The sequence below is a fragment of the Nerophis ophidion genome, linkage group LG06 (assembly GCF_033978795.1).
Source record: "Nerophis ophidion isolate RoL-2023_Sa linkage group LG06, RoL_Noph_v1.0, whole genome shotgun sequence".
NCBI classification, from domain to species: Eukaryota; Metazoa; Chordata; class Actinopteri; order Syngnathiformes; family Syngnathidae; genus Nerophis; species Nerophis ophidion.
Window position 1 is genome coordinate 17879312 of NC_084616.1, and position 26810 is coordinate 17906121.

General features: G+C 42.2%; 1 protein-coding gene across 3 annotated transcripts; it reads left to right on the forward strand.

The window, feature by feature from the left end:
* Positions 1-211: 211 nt before the first annotated feature.
* Positions 212-26575, forward strand: LOC133554313 (sodium- and chloride-dependent GABA transporter 1-like). Of its 3 annotated transcripts, none has more exons than XM_061902896.1 (15): positions 212-339; positions 1400-1677; positions 1741-1872; positions 13301-13401; positions 13481-13590; positions 13663-13795; positions 15086-15220; positions 15296-15399; positions 18743-18867; positions 18940-19052; positions 23249-23380; positions 23444-23546; positions 23728-23828; positions 23976-24143; positions 24841-26575. In XM_061902896.1, exons 2-15 carry the CDS (start codon positions 1461-1463, stop codon positions 25288-25290), a joined length of 2124 nt encoding a protein of 707 aa, XP_061758880.1. In that variant the 5' UTR covers positions 212-339; positions 1400-1460; the 3' UTR covers positions 25291-26575. The 3 variants fall into 3 exon arrangements, with proteins under 3 accessions (XP_061758880.1, XP_061758878.1, XP_061758879.1); XM_061902894.1 differs by lacking the exon at positions 212-339 and adding an exon at positions 425-717; XM_061902895.1 differs by lacking the exon at positions 212-339 and adding an exon at positions 892-1031.
* The last annotated feature ends 235 nt before the right edge of the window (positions 26576-26810 follow it).

Here is a 26810-nt window from a genome sequence, read left to right on the forward strand (position 1 = left end):
GATGAGGAATATGATGATGAAGATGACGATGAAGACGACGACAATGAAGATGATGATGAGGATTATGACAATGATGATGATGATGATGATGAAGATGATAACCATGATGAGGAATATGATGATGAAGATGATGGAGATGATGTGACGAATATGACAATGAAGATGATGAGGAGGAGGAGGAATATGATGAGGAAGGTGAGGAAGAGGAGGAGGTGAATGATGATGAAGATGAAGGTGAAGACTATGACAATGAAGATGATGAAAGAGATGACAATTAAGAGAATGAGGAAGACGATGATGAGGAATATGACAATGATGATGATGAAGATGATGAACATGGTGAGGAATATGACAATTACAATGATGTTGAATATGATGATGATGATGATGATGAAGACGAGGAGAAACATGAGGATGAAGAGGAAGATGAAGAGGAGGTGGGAGGGTCGACTTTGAGATGACATTGAGGCTGAGCATGAGTTGCTGATGTTCGTCTGCTGTTGCTCGCCCTCTTCTTCCTCCTCCCTCCCTCCTCTCCCTCCTGTCGTTGCGCGCCAACGCCGGACATTTTCCCGCGCTTTGGACGCCGCGTTTTTAATGGCAGTCGAATGCGCTGATTGGACTTTACGCCTGGCTCCTCACCGCGGACTCACGCACGTCTGCCGCAAGCTGCGCGTCCTCCTCCTCCTCCTCCTCCTCGCCCGCTGCACGTCCGCGGTGAGTACACGCGAGTCCGCGTACGTGCGTGTAAGCGCGCGCGCGCGACGCGTTCGGATGCATGGACGAGGCGCGTGCGTGTGAGCGTGCGTGTGGCAGCCCTCCGCGCTAATTTAAAAAAAAAAAAAAAAGGCGCGTCAAACGTGATGCTTTGTTGTGGTGGCGGCGGTGTGCGCGCAGGAAGGTTGGCGCGGTTGGGCGCGTAAAAAAGCTTTTACGCACGGACATCTCGCGCGTGCATGTGTGCGTGTGCGCGCGACGTGTCCTGGACGCTGGCGGACATCATTTGGAGGAAGTGCCCCGACCATCTGCAGGTGCTAATTGCAGCACATTATACTGATTATTATTATTAACTGATGTTTACTATTATTATTATTATTATTATTGCTATGCTTTGCTCTCATTGGCTGGTCAGTTCTTTGCTCCTGGCACTCGGGATGATGATCCCAATCAAAGTTGCTTCCGTGCTGATTAATAATGACGATAAATGATAATAACGATGATATTTACCAACGTGCTGAATAACCACCACCACAGTCTCTGCGCTGCACCGCAATGTTTACCAATGTGAAAGGTGTTTTTGTTCCGCCACGTCCCTTTGAAATGCGCGTCTGAAGGCCCCGAGCTGGGTCTCGGACCGACGTCACCGGAGCGAGTGAGTGAGTACTGTTGGTGCCTGCAGGTGAACACCCACTGACCGCCACCGCACCTTCCACCCGGAGCCCGCCCCGACGGCTGCAGACATGGCGACCGATGGGACCAAAGCGGACGCGGTGGAAGCCAACGAGGCAAACGACCGACCCAAGTCCACGCACTTGCAGCCCGACAAGAAGAAGAAGGAGTTGCCGGCTCGAGAAACCTGGGGAGGGAAATTTGACTTCCTGCTCTCGTGTGTGGGTTACGCCATCGGACTTGGCAACGTGTGGAGGTTCCCGTACCTGTGCGGGAAAAATGGCGGAGGTAAGACGAGCATGACTGATCAAATTGATTAGGTTTGATGACCGAGCCTTCGTCTCCACCCAGGAGCCTTCCTGATTCCGTACTTTCTGACTCTTGTCTTCGCTGGGATGCCCTTGTTCCTTCTGGAATGTTCTCTGGGACAATACACCTCCATTGGGGGTCTCGGAGTCTGGAAACTGGCCCCTGTCTTCAAAGGTACATTTGATTACATATTTTATGACTCCAAAGGGTGTGCATCCTACCATCTATCCATCCATCCATTTTCTTCCGCTTATCCGAGGTCGGGCCCCGACTTCCCTCTCCCCAGCCACTTCGTCAAGCTCCTCCCAGGGGATCCCGAGGCGTTCCCGGGCCAGCCGGGAGTCATAGTCTTCCCAGAGTGTCCTGGGTCTTCCCCTTGGCCTCCTGCCGGTCAGACATCAAGTTAAAGTTAAAGTAGCCATGATTGTCACACACACACTAGGTGTGTTGAAATTTGTCCTCTGCATTTGACCCATCCCCTTGATCATCCCCTGAGAGGTGAGGGGAGCAGTGGGCAGCAGCGCCCAGGAATCATTTATGGTGATTTAACCCCCAATTCCAATCCTTGATGCCGAATGCCAAGCAGGGAGGTAATGGGTGCCATTTTTTTATAGTCTTTGGTATGACTTGGCCAGGGTTTGAACTCACAATCTACCGATCTCAGGGCAGACACTCTAACCACTAGGCCACTGAGTAGGTCTAAGTAGGTCGTCCCCTAAACACCTCCCTAGGGAGGCGTTCGGGTGGCATCCCGAGCAGATGCCCGAACCACCTCATCTGGGCAGCGGCTTTACCCTGAGTTCCTCCCGGATGACAGAGCTTATCACCCTATCTCTAAGGGAGAGACCCGCCACCCCGTGGAGGAAACTCATTTTGACCGCTTGTACCTGTGATCTTGTCCTTTTGGTCATAACCCACAAATGCCCGAACCACCTCATCTGGGCACCGGCTTTACCCACAGATGCCCAAACCACCTCATCTGGGCACCGGCTTTACCCTGAGTTCCTCCCGGATGACAGAGGTTCTCTCCCTCTTTGGTATGACTTGGCCAGGGTTTGAACTCACAATCTACCGATCTCAGGGCAGACACTCTAACCACTAGGCCACTGAGTAGGTCTAAGTAGGTTGTGCCCTAAACACCTCCATAGGGAGGCGTTCGAGTGGCATCCTGACCACATGCCCAAGCCACCTCATCTGACTCCTCTCGATGTGGAGGAGCAGCCGCTTTACTTTGAGTTCCTCCCGGATGGCAGAGCTTCTCACCCTATCTCTAAGGGAGAGACTCGCCACCCAGCGGAGGTAACTCATTTCGACCGCTTGTACCTGTGATCTTGTCCTTTCGGTCATAAACCACAGATGCCCAAACCACCTCATCTGGGCAGCGGCTTTACCCTGAGGTCTTCCCGGATGACAGAGCTTCTCACCCTATCTCTAAGGGGAGAGCCCCGCCACCCGGCGGAGGAAACTCATTTCGACCGCTTGTAGCCGTGATCTTGTCCTTTCGGTCATAACCCACAGATGCCCGAACCACCTCATCTGGGCACCGGCTTTACCCTGAGTTCCTCCCGGATGACAGAGCTTCTCACCCTATCTCTAAGGGAGAGACCAGCCACCCGGCGGAGGAAACTAATTTTGGTTGCTTGTACCCGTGATCTTGTCCTTTCGGTCATAACCCAAAGCTCATTACCATAAGTGAGGATGGGAACGTAGATCGACCGGTAAATTGAGAGCTTTGCCTTCCGGCTCAGCTCCTTCTTCACCACAACGGATCGGTACAACGTCCGTATTACTGAACACGCCGCACCGATCCGCCTGTCGATCTCACGATCCACTCTTCCCTCACTCGTGAACAAGACTCTGAGGTACTTGAACTCCTCAACTTGGGGCATCTTACATATCTGAGAAATAATGATCATAATGTTACATGTTGCATACAACACACCTCCATTGGGGGCTTGGGGTCTGGAAACTGGCCACTGGCTGCAAAGGTCGGTTGTCTTCACTTCCGGTTTGTGTGGCATTGCGCGGGTTTCGCTTCCAGTTGGGCAGGAACCGTGCCCGTCAGCGCAGCCCTCTTGTTTGCTGTGGGTGCTGTGTCTTGGTTGTTTGGGCGGGTTTGGATTTGGGAGTGGAGTCTTTTAGTTGCGAGCTGGCTCTGGCTGGTCTTCATTGTCCCGTTTTCGAGTGGTTGTCGGTCGCAGTTTTTCGGTCGCTTTGATTTGATCGAACGGTGCTGGTTGTCTGGGGAATTGCAGCCTTTGTTTGTGGTGTGGGCGCCTGTGGCTGCTGGGTCCGGTGCAGGGGGGGTTGCCGATGTTGTGTTTTGTGGAAGCGCATGCCGACTTCGTTTCCGTTTGTTGTCGTGTTGGTTGGCTTGTCGAGTGTCAGCTCAGGCCTGCCCCGCGCTCTGCTACACCGTCCTTAACACCCAGTTCGTGCCGTCGTCTGGGCGCAGGCTTGTTGGGGGTTGTCTCTAGGGGGAGAGGGGTGTGCGGCCGGACTTAATCTCGCAGGCCTGTGTTTGGATTCGTCTGTTTATGTGCTGCTGTTTTGGTTTGGGCTCTGTGGGTGGCTGGGGCCGTACTTTTCCTCCCGCACATACGTATATTCATTCAATAATACAAAACCCGAAACCAGTGAAGTTGGCATGTCGTGTAAATGGTAAATAAAAAGAGAATACAATGATTTGCAAATCCTTTTCAATTTATATTCAATTGAATAGACTGCAAAGGCAAGATATTTAATGTTTGAACTAAGAAACTTTTTTTTTTTTTGCAAATAATCATTAACTTAAAATTTAATGGCAGCAACACATTGCAAAAAAGTGGCATTTTTACCACTGTCTTACATGGCCTTTCCTTTTAACAACACTCAGTAAACGTTTGGGAACTGAGGAGACACATTTTTGAAGTGGAATTATTTCCCATTGTTGCTTGATGTACAGCTTAAGTTGTTCAACCGTCCGAGGGTCCGTTGTGGTATTTTAGGCTTCTAAATGCACCACACATTTTCAACGGGAGACAGTTCTGGACTGCATGCAGCCCAGTCTAGTACCCGCACTTTTTTACTATGAAGCCATGCTGTTGTAACACTTGACTTGGCATTGTTTTGCTGAAATAAGCAGGGGCGTCCATGACAACGTTGCTTGGATGGCAACATATGTCGCTCCAAAACCTGTATGTACCTTTCAGCATTAATGGTGCCTTGACAGATGTGTAAGTTACCCATGTCTTGGAGACTAATACACCTCCATACCATCACAGATGCTGCCTTTTTTAACTTTGCACCTAGAACAATGCGGATGGTTATTTTCTTCTTTGGTCCAGAGGACACGACATCCAGTTTCTGAAAAAAAATTTGAAATGTGGACTCGTCAGACCACGGAACACTTTTCCACTTTGAATCAGTCCATCTTACATGAGCTCGGCCCCAGCGAAGCCGGCAGCATTTCTGGTTGTTGTTGATAAACGGCTTTGGCTTTCCATAGTAGAGTTTTAACTTGCACTTACAGATGCAGCGATGAACTGTAGTTACTGACAGTTTTCTGAAGTGTTCCTGAGGCCATGTGGTGATATCCTTTACACTCTGATGTCGCTTTTTGATGCAGAACCCCATGAGGGATCGAAGGTCCGTAATATCATCGTTTACGTGCAGTGATTTCTCCAGATTCTCTAAACATTTAGATGATATTACGGACTGTGGATGGTGGAATCCCTAAATTCCTTGCAATAGCTGGTTGAGAAATGTTGTTCTTAAACTGTTGGACAATTTGCTCACATGTTTGTTGACAAAGTGGTGACCCTCGCCCCATCCTTGTTTGTGAACGACTGAGCATTTCATGGAAGCTGCTTTTATACCCAATCATGGCACCCACCTGTTGACAAAGAGCCTGTTCACCTGTGCGATGTTCCAAATAAGTGTTTGATGAGCATTCTTCAACTTTCTCAGTGTTTTTTGCCACTCGTGCCAACTTTCTTGAAACATGCTACAGGGATCAAATTCCAAATTAACTAATATTTGCATAAAATAACACATTTTACCAGTTCGAATGTTAAATATCTTGTCTTTGCAGTCTATTCAATTGAATATAAGTTGAAAAGGATTTGCAAATCATTGTATTCTCTTTTTATTTACCATTTATTTATATACATATTATATTCCATATAATACTATCAGATATGTAATGGGGAAGGATCGATAGTCAAAGTTCCATGAGAGGTAAGAGATGACATTAGCATTGTAAGTGGGACATTATTGACAGTCAAAGTTGCACCAGATGTGAGAGATGACATCAGATGTGTTAGACGGACAGTATTGACAGTCAAAGCTGCATAGGATCTGAGAGATGACATCAGATGTATAAGTGAGACAGTATTGATGGTTAACGTTGCATCAGATGTGAGAGATGACAGATGTGTAAGTGGGACAGTATTCACAGTCAAAGTTGCATCAGATGTGAGAGATGACATCAAGAGTAAGTGGGACAGTATTGACAGTCAAAGCTGCATCAGATGTGAGAGATGACATCATGTGTAAGTGGGACAGTATTGACGGTCAAAGTTGTGTCAGATGTAAAAGATGACATCAGATGTGTAAATGGGAAAGTATTGACAGTCAAAGTTGCATCAGATGTGAGAGATGACATCAGATGTGTAAGTGGAACAGTAATGACAGTCAAAGTTGCATCAGATGTGAGATATGACATGTGTAAGTGGAACAATATTGACAGTCAAAGTTGCATCAGATGTGAGAGATGACATGTGTTAGTGGGACAGTATTGACAGTCAAAGTTGCATCAGAGGTGAGTGATGACATCATGTGTCAGTGGGACAGTATTGACAGTCAAAGTTGCATCAGGTGTGAGAGATGACATCAGATGTGTAAGTGGGACAGTATTGACAGTCAAAGTTGCATCCAATGCAAGATATGACAGATGTGTAAGTGGGACAGTATTGACAGTCAAAGTTGCATAAAAGGTGAGGGATGACATCAGATGTGTAAATGGGGCGGTATTGACAGTCAAAGTTGCATCAGAGGTGAGAGATGACATCAGATGTGTAAGTGGGGCAGTATTGACAGTTAAAGTTGCATCAGAGGTGAGAGATGACATCAGATCTGTAAGTGGGACAGTATTGAGAGTTGCTAAGAATTAAAGGTTCGTTAAAGATTTCATAGGAACTGCTTGGGCCAAAATGACCCCAAGCAGTTCCTATGGCCTGGGATAAGGCAACATTTTAATTTTATAAGGGAATATTGTCTCTTATAGTGGAACATTCTATCTTGTTAGGAAACATTATATCTTATAAGAGAACGTTGTATATTATAAGGGAACATCGTATCTTATTAGGGAACATTGTTTCTTCTCAGGGAACATTTTACCTTATAAGGGAACATTGTATCTTATCAGAAAACATTATATCTTATAAGGGAACATTTGTCTTATTAGGGAACATTGTATCTTATCAGGGAACATTTTACCTTATAAGGGAACATTGTATCTTATCAGAAAACATTATATCTTATAAGGGAACATTTTACCTTATAAGGGAACATTGTATCTTATCAGAGAACATTATATCTTATAAGGGAACATTTGTCTCATTAGGGAACATTGTATCTTATCAGGGAACATTTTACCTTATACGGGAACATTATATCTTATCAGGGAACATTATTTCTTATAAGGGAAAATGTGTCTTATTAGGGAACATTGTATCTTGTAAGGGAACATTGTATCTTATCAGGGAACATTGTATCTTATAAGGGAACATTGTATTTTATCAGAGAACATTATATCTTACAAGGGAACATTTGTCTTATTAGGGAACATTCTATCTTATTAGGGAACATTGTATTTTATCAGAGAACATTATATCTTACAAGGGAACATTTGTCTTATTAGGGAACATTCTATCTTATCAGGGAACATTATTTCTTATAAGGAAAAATGTGTCTTATTAGGGAACATTGTATCTTGTAAGGGAACATTGTATCTTATCAGGGAACATTGTATCTTATAAGGGAACATTGTATTTTATCAGAGAACATTATATCTTACAAGGGAACATTTGTCTTATTAGGGAACATTCTATCTTATCAGGGAACATTATTTCTTATAAGGAAAAATGTGTCTTATTAGGGAACATTGTATCTTGTAAGGGAACATTGTATCTTATCAGGGAACATTGTATCTTATAAGGGAACATTGTATCTTATAAGGGAACAGTGTATCTTATAATGACACATTCTATCTTATTAGGAAACATTATATCTTATAAGAGAACATTGTATATTATAAGGGAACATTGTATCTTTTTAGAGAACAATATATCTTATAAGGGAACATGTGTCTTTTTAGGGAACATTGTATCTTGTAAGGGAACATTGTATCTTATCAGGGAACATTTTACCTTATAAGGGAACATTATATCTTATCAGAGAACATTATTTCTTATAAGGAAACATTGTATCTTATCAGGGAACATTTTACCTTATAAGGGAACATTGTATCTTATCAGGGAACATTATTTCTTATAAGGGAACATATGTCTTATTAGGGAACATTGTATCTTATCAGGGAACATTACATCTTATAAGGGAACATGTGTCTTATCAGGGAACATTGTATCTTATTAAGTAACATTGTATCTTATCAAGGAACATTACAGCTTATAAGGGAACATGTGTCTTATTAGGTAACATTGTATCTTATCAGGCAATATTGTATCTTATGAAGGAACATCGGATCTTATTAAGTAACACTGTATCTTGTTTGGGAACATTATATCTTATCTGGGAACATTGTCTCTTATCAGAGAACATTGTATCTTATGAAGGAACATCGGATCTTATAAGTGAACATTGTATCTTATTAGGTAACATTGTATCTTATCAGAGAACAATGTATCTTGTAAGGGAACATTGAATCTTATCAGGAAATATTGTATTTTTTAGGGAACATTGTAATTTATAAAGGTACTAATGTATCCTATAAGGAAATGTTGCATCTAATTCGGAAACATTGTATCTTGTTTGGGAAAATTGTATCTTATAAGGGAACATTGTAACTAATAAGGGAACATCGTATCTTTTTAGGGAACCTTGTATCTTATAAGGGAACATTGTATCATATAAGGGAACATTGTAACTAATATGGGAACATTGTATCTTATAAGGGAACATTGTATCTTATTAGGGCACAATGTATCTTATCAGGGAACATTGTATCTTATTAAGGAACATTGTCTCTTATCAGGGAAGATTGCCTCTTATCAGGGAATGTTGTATCTTGTAAGGAAACATTGTATCTTATTAGGGAACATTGTATTTTATAAAGACCATTGTATCTTATAAAGGAACATTGTATCTTATTAGAGAACATTATTTCTTATCAGGAAACGTATGTTATAAGGGAACATTGTATCTTATAAGGGAACATTAAATCATTTAATGGAACATTGTATGTTATAATGAAACATTCTATCTTATCAGGGAACGTTGTATCTTATTAGGTAACATTTTACCCTATCAGGGAACATTGTATCTTATACGGGAACATTGTATCTTATCAGGGAACATTGTATCTTTTCTGGAAACAGTGTATCTTATGAGGGGAATATTGTATCTTATCAGGCAACATTGTATCTTATTAGGGAACATTGTATCTTATTAGGGCACATTGTATCTTATTATGGAACATTGTATCTCGTTAGGGAACATTGTATCTTGTCAGGGAACATTGTATCTTATAAAGACCATTGTATTTCATAAGGGAACATTGTATCTTATTAGAGAACATTGTCTCTTATCAGGAAACATTGTACCTTAAAAAGGGAACATTGTTTCATATAAGGGAACATTGTATCTAATCAGAGAAAGTTAGATCTTAGAAGGGAACATTGTATTTTGTTAGGGAATATTGTATCGTATAAAGGAACATTGTATCTTATTAGAGAACATTCTCTTATCAGGAAACATTGTATCTTATTAGGTAACATAGTATTCTATAGGTGAACATTGTATTTTATCATGGAACATTGTATCTTATCTGGGAACATAGTATTCTATAGGTGAACATTGTATCTTGTTAGGGAACATCGTATCTTATAAGAGAACATTGTATGTTATAATGAAACATTGTATCTTATCAGGGAACATTTTATGTTATAATGAAACATTGTATCTTACGAGGGAACATTGTATCTTATTAGAGAACATTATCTCTTATTAGAGAACATTATCTCTTATCAGGAAACATTGTATCTTATAAGGGAACATTGTATCTTATAAGGGAACATTAAATCATTTAATGGAACATTGTATGTTATAATGAAACGTTGTATCTTATTAGGTAACATTGTACCTTATCAGGGAACATTGTATCTTATAAGGGAACATTGTATCTTTTCGGCGAACAGTGTATCTTATGAGGGGAATATTTTATCTTATAAGGGAACATTGTATCTTATCAGGCAACATTGTATCTTATCAGGCAACATTGTATCTGATCAGGGAACATTGTATCTCATTAGGGAACATTGTATCTTATCAGGCAACATTGTATCTTATCAGGCAACATTGTATCTGATCAGGGAACATTGTATCTTATCAGGCAACATTGTATCTTATCAGGCAACATTGTATCTTATTGGGGAACATTGTATCTTATCAGGGAAAGTTGTATCTTAGAAGGGAACATTGTATCTTGTTAGGGAACATTGTATCTTATAAAGGAACATTGTATCTTATTAGAGAACATTCTCTTATCAGGACACATTGTATCTTATCAGAGAACATAGTATTTTATAGGTGAACATTGTATCTTATCATGGAACATTGTATCTTATCAGGGAACATAGTATTCTATAGATGAACATTGTATCTTGTTAGGGAACATTGTATCTTATATGAGAACATTGTATGTTATATTGAAGCATTGTATCTTATCAGGGAACATTGTATCTTATTAGAGAACATTTTCTCTCATCAGGAAACATTGTATCTTATCAGGCAACATTGTATCTTATTAGGGAACATTGTATCATATGAGGGAACATTGTATCTTATCAGGTAAAGTTGTATCTTAGAAGGGAACATTGTATCTTGTTAGGGAACATTGTATCTTATAAAGGAACATTGTATCTTATTAGAGAACATTCTCTTATCAGGAAACATTGTATATTATCAGAGAACATAGTATTTTATAGGTGAACAGTGTATCTTATCATGGAACATTGTATCTTATCAGGGAACATAGTATTCTAGAGATGAACATTGTATCTTGTTAGGGAACATCGTATCTTATATGAGAACATTGTATGTTATAATGAAGCATTGTATCTTATCAGGGAACATTGTATCTTATAAGGGAACATTGTATCGTATAACGAAACATTGTAACCTATTGGGGAACATTGTATTTTATCAGGGAACATTGTATCTTATAAGGGAACATTAAATAATTTAATGGAACATTGTATGTTATAATGAAACATTGTATCTTATCAGGGAACGTTGTATCTTATTAGGTAACATTGTACCTTATCAGGGAACATTGTATCTTATAAGGGAACATTAAATCATTTAATGGAACATTGTATGTTATAATGAAACGTTGTATCTTATTAGGTAACATTGTACCTTATCAGGGAACATTGTATCTTATAAGGGAACATTCTATCTTATCAGGGAACAGTGTCTCCTATTTGGGAACATTGTATCTTTTCAGCGAACAGTGTATCTTATGAGGGGAATATTTTATCTTATAAGGGAACATTGTATCTTATCAGGCAACATTGTATCTTATCAGGCAACATTGTATCTTATCAGGCAACATTGTATCTGATCAGGGAACATTGTATCTTATCAGGCAACATTGTATCTTATCAGGCAACTTTGTATCTGATTGGGGAACATTGTATCATATGAGGGAACATTGTATCTTATCAGGGAAAGTTGTATCTTAGAAGGGAACATTGTATCTTATAAAGGAACATTGTATCTTATTAGAGAACATTCTCTTATCAGGACACATTGTATCTTATCAGAGAACATAGTATTTTATAGGTGAACATTGTATCTTATCATGGAACATTGTATCTCATCAGGGAACATAGTATTCTATAGATGAACATTGTATCTTGTTAGGGAACATTGTATCTTATATGAGAACATTGTATGTTATAATGAAGCATTGTATCTTATCAGGGAACATTGTATCTTATGAGGGAACATTGTATCTTATTAGAGAACATTTTCTCTTATCAGGAAACATTGTATCTTATCAGGCAACATTGTATCTTATTAGGGAACATTGTATCATATGAGGGAACATTGTATCTTATCAGGGAAAGTTGTATCTTAGAAGGGAACATTGTATCTTGTTAGGGAACATTGTATATTATAAAGGAACATTGTATCTTTTTAGAGAACATTCTCTTATCAGGAAACATAGTATCTTATCAGAGAACATAGTATTTTATAGGTGAAACTTGTATCTTATCATGGAACATTGTATCTTATCAGGGAACATAGTATTCTATAGATATACAATGTTCCCTAACAAGATTCAATGTTCCTTATAAGAGAACATTGTATGTTATAATGAAGCATTGTATCTTATCAGGGAACATTGTATGTTATAATGAAACATTGAATCTTATCAGGGAACATTGTATCTTATGAGGGAACATTATGTCTTATCAGGGAACATTGTATCTTACAAGGGAACATTCTATCTTATCAGAGAACAGTGTATCACATTAGGGAACATTGTATCTTTTCAGGGAACAGTGTATCTTATGAGGGGAATATTATATCTTATAAGGGAACATTGTATCTTATCAGGCAACATTGTATCTGATCAGGCAACATTGTATCTTATTAGAGAACATTTTACCTTATAAGGGAACAATGTATCCTGTTAGGGAACATTGTATGTTATAAACGAACATTATATCTCATAAAGGAACATTGTCTCTTTTCAGGGAACACTGTATCTTATAAGGGAACTTTGTATCTCATAAGGGAACATTTTATCTTAGAAGGGAACATTGTATCTTATCAGGGAACATTGTATCTAATAAAGGGAACATTGTATCTTATCAGGGAACATTGTATCTAATAAAGGGACATTGTATCTTATAAGGGAACATTGTCTCTTACCAGAGAACATTGTACCTTAGAAGGGAACATTGTATCTTATTAGAGAACATTGTATCTCATAAGGGAACATTCTATCTTATAAGGGAACATTGTATCTTATTGGGGGAGGGGGGGGGGTGTACCCACATCTGCGGTCGTCTCCAAGATTTCTCATCGTTATTCACATTGACATCACACTGGGTTGTGAGTTTTTCCTTGCCCTTATGTGGGATCTGAACCGAGGATGTTCTTTTGGCTTGTGCAGCCCTTTGAGACACTTGTGATTTAGGGCCGTGTAAATAAACATTGATTGATTGATAATGGAACATTGAATTTTATAAGAGAACATTGCATCCCATGCTAAAGATGCTCACCATCCATCCTATGAGGGATCTGTTTCAGTGTGTGTGTGTGTGTGTGTGTGTTTGTGTGTGTGTGTGTGTGTGTGTGTGTGTGTCAGGTGTCGGCCTTGCAGCAGCCGTCCTTTCCTTCTGGCTGAACATTTACTACATTGTGATTATTTCCTGGGCCATTTACTACCTGTACAACTCCTTCACTGCCGTGAGTACCCAAGAGTACCCAGGAGTACCCAAGAGTTCATGCAACGGAGGTAAAAGTGTGTCTTTGTTTCTGCACGCAGGAACTTCCATGGAGTTCTTGCAACAACCCGTGGAACACCGACAAGTGCTACACCAACTATTCAATCACAGACACCACTAACCTCACCAGTGCCGTGTTGGAGTTCTGGGAGTAAGACCATGCCGACTGAAAAGAGTCCACGAGGACCATGTGTTGTCTAAGAGTTCTCGCTCTGGTTTGTAGGCGCAACATGCATGAAATGACCGACGGCTTGGAAAAACCAGGCCAGATTCGAGTGCCGCTCGCAATAACCTTGGCCATCGCCTGGGTTCTGGTCTACTTCTGCATCTGGAAAGGTGTGGGCTGGACGGGCAAGGTGAGACTTGGGCATGTTTGAAAGAGGAGTGCATTATTGGTCTGGTATCGGCTCTATCCATGACTTAGACTTCAGTCGGCTTCCTCACCGTGGATTTCAAAATAAGAGACGGTCTCTGCTAATCAAACCCTGGTCTGATTCCAAGCTTCGAAGGCTGGATTGGTTGGTTGGGCTGACAGTTCATGGTATTGACCGCGACCAATGCCCTTAAGCCTGGTCTCAGAACTGCACATTTCCTCTGCACCTCTTCCAAAAAAATGTTTTATAGAACGTCATGATTGGCTCTTTGTCCTGAACACATCCAGAGTACGCATGGACGATATTGATTGATTGATCCATGGACTGATTGATTGATTATAGGGAAAATAAGTGTTTTATTTTTGCATAATTTTCAGAAGAAGAATGTTGCCTAGTTAATTTCCATGAGAGAAGTAACAAACATGACCGTCGACTTCCTGTTCAGAACACAATCTAGTTCAGACTAAAGTAACAAACATGACCGTCGACTTCCTGTTCAAACCACAATCTAGTTCAGACTAAAGTAACGAACATGACCGTCGACTTCCTGTTCAGAACACAATCTAGTTCAGACTAAAGTAACAAACATGACCGTCGACTTCCTGTTCAGAACACAATCTAGTTCAGACTAAAGTAACAAACATGACAGTCGACTTCCTGTTCAGAACACAATCTAGTTCAGACCAAAGTAACGAACATGACCGTCGACTTCCTGTTCAGAACACAATCTAGTTCAGACTAAAGTAACAAACATGACCGTCGACTTCCTGTTCAGAACACAATCTAGTTCAGACTAAAGTAACGAACATGACCATCGACTTCCTGTTCAAACCACAATCTAGTTCAGACTAAAGTAACGAACATGACCGTCGACTTCCTGTTCAGAACACAATCTAGTTCAGACTAAAGAAACAAACATGACCGTCGACTTCCTGTTCAGAACACAATCTAGTTCAGACTATAGTAACAAACATGAACGTCGACTTCCTGTTCAGAACACAATCTAGTTCAGACTAAAGTAACAAACATGACCGTCGACTTCCTGTTCAGAACACAATCTAGTTCAGACTAAAGTAACAAACATGACCGTCGACTTCCTGTTCAGAACACAATCTAGTTCAGACTAAAGTAACAAACATGACCGTCGACTTCCTGTTCAGAACACAATCTAGTTCAGACTAAATGATCAGTTCAGGTTGCAGTCGTTTTGTCTCCACATGAATCAATCTTTTTGTAATTTTTGTCTTTTCATCAACGCCTCAAACTTCTCAGGTGGTGTACTTCTCGGCTACTTACCCTTACTTCATGCTCTTCATCCTCTTCATCCGCGGAGTCACCCTCCCCGGTGCCAGAGAAGGCATTCTCTTCTACATCACGCCTGACTTTGAAAAACTGAAAGAATCGGAGGTAACCAGTTCAGACTATGAGAACACAACCACAGTTTTGGTCTCGCGGTCTAGATGTTTGTGCTCCTCTTGTCAGGTGTGGCTGGACGCAGCAACGCAGATCTTTTTTTCCTACGGACTGGGATTGGGCTCACTTATAGCTCTCGGCAGCTACAACCCTTTCAATAATAACGTTTACAGGTAAGAACCTACCCACAAATGTCAGCTACAACCCATTCAATTATAACGTTTACAGGTAACAACCTACCCACAAATGTCAGAACCCCTTCAATAATAATGTTTATAGGTAAGAACCTACCCACAAATGTCAGCTATAACTTTCAATAATAACGTTTACGGATAAGAACCTACCCGCAAATGTCAGAACCCCTTCCATAATAACGTTTACAGGTAAGAAGCTACCCACAAATGTCAGCTACAACCCGTTTAATTATAACGTTTACGGATAAGAACCTACCCACAAATGTCAGAACCCCTTCAATAATAATGTTTATAGGTAAGAACCTACCCACAAATGTCAGCTATAACTTTCAATAATAACGTTTACGGATAAGAACCTACCCGCAAATGTCAACACCCCTTCAGTAGTAACATTTACGGGTAAGAACCTATCCTCAAATGTCAGCTACAACCCGTTCAATCATAACATTTACAGGTAAGAAGCTACCCACATATGTCAGCTACAACTTTCAATAACGTTTACAGGTAAGAACCTACTCACACATGTCGGAACCCCTTCAATAATAATGTTTACAGGTAAGAACCTACCCACAAATGTCAGCTATAATTTTCAATTATAACTTTTACGGATAAGAACCCACCCGCAAATGTCAACACCCCTTCAGTAGTAACAATTACAGGTAAGAACCTACCCACAAATGTCAGCTACAACCCGTTCAATCATAACATTTACAGGTAAGAAGCTACCCACATATGTCAGCTACAACTTTCAATAACGTTTACAGGTAAGAACCTACTCACACATGTCAGAACCCCTTCAATAATGTTTCAAGATAAGAACCTACCCACAAATGTCCGCTACGACCAGTTCAATAATTATGTTTATAGGTAAGAACCTACCGACAAATGTCAGCTACAACTTTCAATAATCACGTTTACAGGTAAGTACCTACCCACAAATGTCAAATACAACCCGTTCAATTATAACGTTTACAGGTAACAACCTAACCACAAATGTCAGAAACCCTTTAATAATAATGTTTACAGGTAAGAACCTACCCAAAAATGTCAGCTACAACCTGTTCAATAATAACATTTACAGGTAAGAACCTACCCACAAATATCAGCTACAACTTACAATAATAACATTTACAGGTAATAACCTACCACAAATGTCAATTACAACCCGTTCAATAATAACGTTAACAGGTAAGAACCTACCCACAAATGTCGGCTACAATCTCTTCAATAATCTCAGCTGAATTAAAGTAAAGTCCAACTATGACCAAGAACACTTAGACTCTTAGCTGAATCAAAGTAAAGTCTGACTATGACCAAGAACACCTTGACTCTCAGCTGAATCAAAGTAAAGTCTGACTGTGACCAAGAACACTTTAACTCTCAGCTAAATCAAAATAAAGTCCGAATATGACCAAGAACAGCTTGACTCTCAGCTGAATCAAAGTAAAGTCTGACTATGACCAAGAACACCTGGACTCTCGGCTTAATCAAAGTAAAGTCCGACTACGACCAAGAACACCTTGACTCTCAGCTGAATCAAAGTAAAGTCCATCTATGACCAAGCACACCTTGACTCTCAGCTGAATTGTAGTAAAGTCCGACAATGACCAAGAACACCTTGACTCTTGACTGAATCGATGTACAGACCGACTTTGACCAAGCACACCTTGACTCTCAGCTGAATTGTAGTAAAGTCCGACTATGACCAAGAAAACCTTGACTTTCAGTTGAATCAAAGTAAAGTCCGACTATGACAAAGAACACCTTGACTTTCAGTTGAATCAAAGTAAAGTCCGACTATGACCAAGAACACCTTGACTTTCAGTTGAATCAAAGTAAAGTCCAACTATGACCAAGAACACCTTGACTCTTGGCTGAATCAAAGTAAAGTCAGACTATGACCAAGAACACCTTGACTCTTGGCTGAATCAAAGTAAAGTCCGACTATGACCAAGAACACCTTGACTCTCAGCTCAATCAAAGTAAAGTCAGACTATGACCAAGAACACCTTGACTCTCAGCTGAATCAAAGTAAAGTCCGATTATGACCAAGAACACCTTGACTCTCAGCTAAATCAAAGTAAAGTCCGACTATGACCAAGAACAGCCTGACTCTCAGCTGAATCAAAGCAGAGTCTGACTTTGACCAAGAACACCTGAACTCTCGGCTTAATCAAAGTAAAGTCCGACATTGACCAAGAACACCTTGACTCTTAGCTGAATCAAAATAAAGTCTGACTATGACCAATAACACCTTGACCTTCAGCTCAATCAAAGTAAAGTCCGATTATGACCCAGAACACCCTGACTCTCAGCTCAATCAAAGTAAACTCAGACCATGACCAAGAACACCTTGACTCTCAGCTGAATCAAAGTAAAGTCAGACTATGACCAAGAACACCTTGACTCTCAGCTGAATCAAAGTAAAGTCCGATTATAACCAAGTACACCTTGACTCTCAGCTGAATCAAAGTAAAGTCCGACAATGACCAAGAACACCTTGACTCTCAGCTAAATCAAAGTAAAGTCCGACTATGACCAAGAACAGCCTGAGTCTCAGTTGAATCAAAGTAGAGTCTGACTTTGACCAAGAACACCTGAACTCTTGGCTTAATCAAAGTAAAGTCCGACATTGACCAAGAACACCTTGACTCTCAGCTGTATCAAAGTAAAGTCTGACTATGACCAAGAACACCTTGACTCTAAGCTGAATCAAAGTAAAGTCCGACTATGACCAAGGACACCTTGACCTTCAGCTCAATCAAAGTAATGTCCGACTATGACCAAGAACACCCTGACTCTCAGCTCAATCAAAGTAAAGTCAGACTATGACCAAGAACACCTTGACTCTCAGCTGAATCAAAGTAAAGTCAGACTATGACCAAGAACACCTTGACTCTCAGCTGAATCAAAGTAAAGTCCGACTATGACCAAGAACACCTTGACTCTTAACTGAATCAAAGTAAAGTCCGACTATTACCAAGAACACTTTGACTCTCAGCTGAATCAAAGTAAAGTCCGATTATGACCAAGAACACCTTGACTCTTAACTGAATCAAAGTAAAGTCCGATTATGACCAAGAACACCTTGACTCTCAGCTGAATCAAAGTAAAGTCTGACTATGACCAAGAACACCTTGACTCTCAGCTGAATCAAAGTAAAGTCCGACTATTACCAAGAACACTTTGACTCCCAGTGTGTGTACTGAAGGACATCAAAGAGGACCGTGTGTGTTTTGGAAACAATCTGTACCCTCCTGTTTCACTAGTTCATGGTCCTCATCCCAGCCGGTCTGAACCAGACATATGTATCTTCCCTCAGGGACTCCATCATCGTGTGCTGCATCAACTCCTGCACCAGCATGTTTGCTGGCCTGGTCATCTTCTCCATCGTTGGCTTCATGGCGCACGTGACCAAGAAGAAGATTGCGGACGTAGCAGCTTCAGGTAACCTGGGTTTCCCAGTTCAGAACTGCTCTTCTCATCGCTTCTGATGTGCTTTTACCCTTTCCTCCCCAGGTCCTGGTCTAGCGTTTCTGGCCTACCCAGAAGCCGTGACCCAGTTGCCCGTGTCTCCACTGTGGGCCATTCTCTTCTTCTCCATGCTCCTCATGCTGGGGATCGACAGCCAGGTAAAGGCCCAAGGGCTGACCTAAATACTGTGAAGCAATATTATACACGCAACACGTGTATAATAGTGAGTATTCAATATAGAGTATTTTATTTATTTATATGTACTGTATATCATCGGCGGTCCCTTGAACGAGTATGACGGTCCTCCTGGTAGGGGTGTATCCCTTTATGGTGGCTGCCTGTGCATGTCCTTGTTTAACGTGGGGAGACTGGTGCACAGACAGCCACCACACGATCCTTGACCGAATCGGGTCAGGGTCCAGTGGCATGGAGTCTAAGACAATTGGGGACCTTTTCTGATGCAGCCTTCTCCCGCCATCGCAGCCGTTGTGGTAGTTCTTAAAATCTTCCGTCTTCCGACTGGTCCGCCATTGAGGTCTTCACCGTATCCCTGGCTAGGGGGCAGTCAGGTACTAGGCCTTTGCCAAGTGCCACCTGATGTAACAGTAGTGAAGGGGTTAACCTCCTAGTGCCCTAAGACCCCTTAGAGGAGCCTCCACTGCCGGATACACTTTAACGTCATGCCCAGGACTATTATACACATACACACTATCATTAAACAGAACAGAAAGTAAAGGTGCAGGTAAAACAAGGAATCCAGCAGGAAGTATTAACAAAATAGGAGTACCAGGACAGGAAATGATAGAAAACCCAGAAAAATAGTGAACCAAATCAAAAAGGTCAAGTGGGGTCTTGACAGGACAATTGCCTCTCATAACGGACTCCAGACGTTATAAAGCAGTCAAATAAAGTCTAAAAACAAGAGGAGGGGGAGATTGAGGGTCACCAAACATGCTACCCAACCATGACGAGAAAGAGGGTTAGCCACCAAGTCCAGGCCATGAGTCCCCACAAGCAGCGGACTACAGTCAAATATGGTGGCTGTGGGTGGTGTGCCACTGCAGCCGGCGAAGAGGAGGTGACTGAGCCCTGGACGGAAGCTCCCTAATTGTGGGGGACTACACCCAGGTACTCGGCATTGCTGCTGTTGGCGTAGAGGGGATCAATGAAACGGCCAAATCTGTGGCTGACGAGGAGGAAGAGATTATTGAGACGTGCGCTCTGGCACTCAAGGAGTCTTGCACGATGGTCTTGGGCGCCGCTGCTGTTGGCGAGAAGGATAAGCGCCAGACCGATGCTTCTGCAGCTGGACGTCATCAGCCTGGACTGTGGGGAGAAGCAGGGTTTGTCGTCTCGAGTGGCACTGTCAGAAGAGACCGCCAAAGACTGATATCACCTCAAGCGGCCTCACCCGGGACAAGAAATAACGGTGGGAGCATTGTGGGGGATTTCATATCCTCCCATCCCCTTTGAACCTCAAGAGACGACTTCAACAGAACGCCAAAAGTGCAGGGAAGGAACTGGAGGGTCTCAACTTCCGCCAACTCCAGCCCGCCCTGCCAGAAACAGATGTCAGGGACGGGTGGAAGGGAGCTTGGAGAAGGGCTGAGGACCCAGTCCACGTAGCCACAAGCTTATCCATAGTGATGGCCCGCTCTGTATCAAGGGCCTTGTGACAAATACCTCGCCAGTGCCACAAAAGAACCGTATAAGTTTTCATGAGGTCTGTTATGGGCTGGATCGTTCTGTTACATTCTCTGGTCTGGACCTCAGGATGCTGAACAAGGGAGGCGATGTGCAGGCAAGAAGTATGTTTCATTAGGGACGGCGTGGCGCAGTGGGATAGTGGCCGTGCGCAACCCGAGGGCCACTGGTTCAAATCCCACCTAGAACCAACCTCGTCACGTCCGTTGTGTCCTGAGCAAGACACTTCACCCTTGCTCCTGATGGGTGCTGGTTGGCGCCTTGCATGGCAGCTCCCTCCATCAGTGTGTGAATGTGTGTGTGAATGGGTAAATGTGGAAGTAATGTCAAAGGGCTTTGAGTACCTTGAAGGTAGAAAAGCGCTATACAAGTACAACCCATTTATTCAATTGAATAGACTGCAAAGGAAAGATATTTAATGTTCCAACTGGAAAACGTTTCTTTTTGCAAATATTAGCTCATTTGGAATTTGATGCCTGCAACATGTTTAAAAAAAAGTGACAAAAAAAGACTGAGAAAGTTGAGAAATGCTCATCAAACACTTATTTGGAACATCCACATGTGAACAGGCTAATTGGGAACAGGTGGGTGGGCATGATTGGGTGTAAAAGCAGCTTTCAGAAAATGCTCAGTCTTTTACAAACAAGGATGGGGCGAGGGTCACTGCTTTGTGTACAAATGCGTGAGCAAATTGTTTAAGAACTACATTTCTCAACCAGCTATTGCAAGGAATTTAGAGGTTTCACCATCTACGGTCCGTAATATCTTCAAAAGGTTCAGAAAATCTGGAGAAATCCCTGCAAATAGGCAGCAAGGCTGAAAACCAACATTGAATGCCCCTGACCTTCGATCCCTCAGGCAGTACTGCATCAAAAAGCGACATCAGTGTGTCAATGATATCACCACATGGCTTCAGGAACACCTCAGAAAACCACTTTCAGTAACTACAGTCGGTTGCTACATCTGTAAGTGCAAATTAAAACTCTACTATGCGAAGCGAAAGCCATTTATCAACAACACCCAGAAATGCCACAGGCTGCGCTGGGCCCGAGCTCATCTAAGATTGACTGATGCAAAGTGGAAAAGTGTTCTGTGGTCCGACGAGTCCACTTTTCAAATTGTTGTCAAAGACGAAAAGAACATTCCGGATTTGTATAGGCGCAAAGTTCAAAAGCCAGCATGTATTAATGCCCAAGGCATGGGTAACTTACACATCTGTGAAGGCACCATTAATGCTGAAAGGTTCATACAGTTTTCGGAGCAACATATGTTGCCATCCAAGCAACGTTATTGTTTGGATCCGCTGCTCGGATCGTTCCATTTTGTAGTTTTGATTCTTTTCTGTAACACATTTTGTAGTTCGACCTCCTTATTTCTTGTTTAGTCTGTCACCATGGTAGTAGCCCTTTAGTTCACCTGCCTCTTGCTGTCCACGCACACCTGTTTCGTGTAATCACCTCCCTTATTTAAGGTCGCCCCTTTTCGTTCTTCATTCTGGGTTCCTAATTTGCCTTCGTCCAACAAGTGACGACTGCTCTGTATGAATATTCTCGCTAGCTTACTCGCTACGCCTTTGTTTTATTCCAGCTCTCATGCTAATGTTTTGTTTTCCCTTTTCGTGCCTTCGTGCCAGGTTTAGTTTTTCTGTTTGTATTCCTAGCTTTCAATCCAATCCAATCCAATCCACTTTGTTTATATAGCACATTTAAACAACAATAACGTTTCCAAAGTGCTGCACAGCCATGTTAAAAACAATTGTAAAAAAATAAATAAATAAATAAAATAAAATTTAAAAAAAAGTATATATATATATTATGCTCCACCAATGACTGAATAAAAACAAAAAATAAATAAATATAAAACCAATAAAAACAGTATAAAAACAAATATGATTAAAAACTATTTTAAAGGGTAAAATCAATTAAAACAGTAAAATAGAAATCAAAGTGTATAAAAAACACAGAGGACAGAGGACCACATAACTCACGTAGTGTTAAAAGCCAAAGAATAAAAGTGGGTCTTAAGACGAGACTTAAAACACTCCACTGTGGAAGCAGTTTGAACATGGAGGGGCAGAGTGTTCCAGAGCTTAGGGCTATTTGTTTGCCTCCCTGCTTAGCACCAGTATTTTTGTTCCTTAGTTCCTTTTATTAGTTAAATAAATGCTTTATTTCTTACCTTTGCTGTGTTCTTGCCGACGCATCCTTGGAGGAACGAAATCCGGCATTGCTATGCCAACCAGACGTTGCAGTTATCATTGACGACCCTGCTTATTTCAGCAAGACAATTCCAAGCCATGTGTAACAACAAGCATGGCTTCATAGTAAAATAGTGCGGGTTCTAGACTGGCCTGCCAGTATATCAGACCTGTCTCCCATTGAAAATGGGAAAATGAAGCCTAAAATACCAAAACGGAGACCCTGGACTGTTGAACAACCTAAGCTGTACATCAAGCAAGAATGGGAAATCATTCCACTTCATAAATTGGTCTCCTCAGTTCCCAAACAGTTACTGAGTGTTGTTAAAAGGAAAAGCCATGAGTTATTGGAAGAGTTATAGAGGTAAATAATATTTATTATGGAAAGAGTGATACAAAAAGTTTGTTTATGTTATGAAGTGATACTTACGAAAATGATTGATTTTGCTTCAGTTCTGCACGGTCGAGGGCTTCATCACTGCTCTCGTGGATGAGTTCCCCAGAGTGCTTCGCGGCAGACGAGAGATCTTCATCGCCGTGGTCTGCCTGATCTCTTACGTGATAGGACTTTCCAACATCACGCAGGTAAGTCTTTGTCCCAGAGGCGTTCCGATACGATGTCCGGCTGAACGCCCCGTCTGCCATCAGGGTGGGATCTACGTCTTCAAACTGTTCGACTACTACTCCGCAAGTGGAATGTGTTTGCTCTTCCTGGTCTTCTTCGAATGCATCTCCATATCTTGGTGCTACGGTTTGTGTCGCTCTTTTCTTCCACTTACTTCCAACTCATGAATTTGAGAGAGGAGAAACTTGACCCCGGCGGTGGTATCCTCAGCATCTTCATGCCTGGATGTTGTTCTTGTTGAACGTGTGAGGTAATCATGTTTTGATGACGTGCAAAATTGAAGCAGGTGGTTTTGTTTGCGCGGCAGGTGTGAACAAGTTCTACGACAACATCGAGGAGATGATCGGCTACAAGCCTTGCCTGTGGTGGAAGTTGTGCTGGGTGTTGTTCACCCCCCTCATCGTCGGTGTGAGTGAGCTCAGTACACTTGACGTGAAAAATTAGGCAATGTGAAAGAAAATCCATATTTGCTGCCGGCGGCCTCGTCAGTCTGAGACGAAGTTGCCTGCCAGTCGTCGGCGTCCCCATGCATCAAGTGTCTTGTGTCTCCCACAGGGTGTGTTCTTGTTCAGCGCCATACAAATGGTTCCTCTCACCATGGGAGACTACGTGTTCCCAGGCTGGGGTCAAGGAGTGGGCTGGCTTATGGCATTGTCCTCCATGGTTCTCATACCCGGATACATGATCTACATGTACTTTGGACTCAAGGGCACCTACAAAGAGGTAAACAAATTTGGGGGTCTGGTTCCCCTTGTCAGGCTTGCCACTGACAGTTTGTTTGTGTTTTAGTTTTTCCTCTGTGTGTTTAGTGTTTCCTGTCCTTAGTTCCTGTCAGCACTCTTATTTTGGTTCAGCTGTCTTCCTGAGTGATTTGTTTCCCCTCAGATGCGGCTGATTGGCACCTGGCCACGCCTGGTGTCAATTAGCCCGCTCCTATTTGTACCTGCTTTGTCTTCCAGTCAGTGCTGGATTATTGATTTGTCGATGTCACTTCTTGTCGCTCTTGTCATGTATTATCGCTCCTGTCGTGTCGTACCTTGTCGTGTCTTTGCAGCGTAGCGGTAAGCTATATTCGTTTGATAATTGTAGCTTACTGTTTTTTGTTCCCCGCTTCCAGTTTGTTCTTTCATTTTTACAAGTACGACTTCTGTTTTCCTGCTCGCTACCCGCTAGCCTCCACGCTAGGCCCCTTTTTGTTTTTGCTAGCTTCCATGCTAAGTCTCCTTTTTGTTTTGTAGCTCCCATGCTAGCTCTCTTAGTTTGTTATCCGCCTCGTGCGCGCTTTGTGTTAGTACCCTTTTGTTCTATTATTTTAATTAAATCATGTTGTCCTATTCAATGCTTGCCTCCATCTCCGCGTCATGGGGTTTGTCACAAACAAACCCCTAATCTCATATGACTGATTCTGTTTCCGTCCCAGCGACTGAGGATAATGTTCCAGCCACCCGCAGTCGCCAGGCGGCCGCAGGAGAACGGTCCTGAGCAGCTGGTGGAAACCAACGCTGCCAACCTTTCCAGCCCTGCCAATCCAGCTCCTGCCAACCTCGCCAGTCCAAGCAGTCCGACTGCAGTCAACGTAACAAGCACTGTAGCGCCGGCAAAACCCACTCAGACGCCTGCCGAGCCCGCCGCTGCAGCTGCTAGCCCTTTGAACCCGGCAACAAGTCCCACAATCGTGACCACCATCACTACCGCCGCCACCACCACTGCCACCACTGCCAGCCCAGCCACTGCTACGGCCATCCCTGCCGTCCCCACCCCAACAACAGTCAGCCCGACCAGTCCTCCGCCAAACCCAGCTAACCCGACGGAGCCAGTTAACCCAGGGACTGTGACCGTTAACCTGACCAATGCCGAGGCCAACTTGTAGACAACCAAGAACCCCTCATGGAGCATGTAGACAAAAGAGAACATTAAAAGGACTTCCAAGATTTGAATTGATTCACCTACCTCCGAGGGCAATATGTGATCCAAACACATTTCATTTTCCTGCCGACGATGTCTCGTTGTTGCTTTGCATTCCAAAAAGACTGTTAGTGTCCGTACATCTGATCTAAAAAAGCTGTAAAGATACTGTGTCATACTGTGAGAAAAAGAAAAAAACTACTTAGACTAGAGATCTGTTGAATATCTTCATGAATCCAGTGTTTGAATATAGTAGAAGAAGAAAAGTGGGCGGTCTGAGGGTGGATGTTTACTAGACCTCACACTTGTCTCCCTCCCACAACGCTGCCCTCTGGGAGACCACCACGGAGGTCGGGGCGCAGGACCGGGAGCTCCTGAGAAGCACAAAGCCAAGAAGAAGTCCATGTTTAGTCGGACGGAGGACTTCGGTCCTGTCTGCTGGGACGGAGACTCTTTTTTTTTTTTTTCTTCCTTCCTTTTGCAGTAAAAAGAAAACTTTGCGTGATGGAAACATTTGTAGAATTCTTTTTAGGACGTTTTATACTCTCTTCTTGATATGATGGGACCAAAATCACTAGGCAGACAAAGCAAAAAACAAAACTTGGTTGGCAGAAGCACAGCAGAGTAGCACGAAGTAGTAACCAAGCACAGGGTTCGATCCAGTCCGACATCCACTCAGTCCTGTTTACGTCCCGCATGCTCCCCTCAGGAACATCGGCGGAAAAAGTCTGAGACTCCGGACAAAAAAATGGAACGGCCTTAAGCCAAAAGAGAAATTTCAAGCTTTGTACATGACTGGCAACACAAAACACCAACAACTGGCAACAAAAACACTGACAACTCTGTCTTTTTGTACGTGAAAGGATCAACCCTCTCTTGATCAACACGTATTGATGACTATGTATCGATCAATCCTAGCTTGATAAACACATATTGGTGAATATGTATCGATCAATCCCAGCTTGATCGACACGTACTGATGAACACTTGTTGATGAATACGTATTGATCAATCCTCGCTTGATCGATACGTATTGAGGAATAGGTATCGATCGATCCCAGCCTCATCAACACGTATTGATGAACACATATTGAGGAATACGAGTTGATCAGCGTATCGATGAATATGTATTGATCAACCATCGGTTGATGAACACGTTTTGATCGACCCTAGATTGATGCATACGTATTGATAAACCCGAAATTGATGGATACGTGTTGATCAATCCTAGATTGATATATACGTATTGATCAACCCTAGATTGATGGATACGTATTGATGAATACGTATTGATCAACCCGAGATTGATGGATATGTGTCGATAAATCCTAGATTGATGGATACGTGTTGATAAATCCTAGTTTGATATATACGTATTGATCAACCCTAGATTGATGGATACGTATTGATCAACCCTAGATTGATGGATACATATTGATGAATACGTATTGATCAACCCGAGATTGATGGATACGTGTCGATCAA

Coding starts and splice junctions, on each gene's coding strand:
- LOC133554313 (XM_061902896.1), top strand. CDS start 1,461: ATGGCGACCGATGGGACCAAAGCGGACGCGGTGGAAGCCAACGAGGCA. Junction 13,796..15,085: donor GTGTGGGCTGGACGGGCAAG/GTGAGACTTGGG, acceptor CAAACTTCTCAG/GTGGTGTACTTCTCGGCTAC. Junction 23,381..23,443: donor GACTTTCCAACATCACGCAG/GTAAGTCTTTGT, acceptor GTCTGCCATCAG/GGTGGGATCTACGTCTTCAA.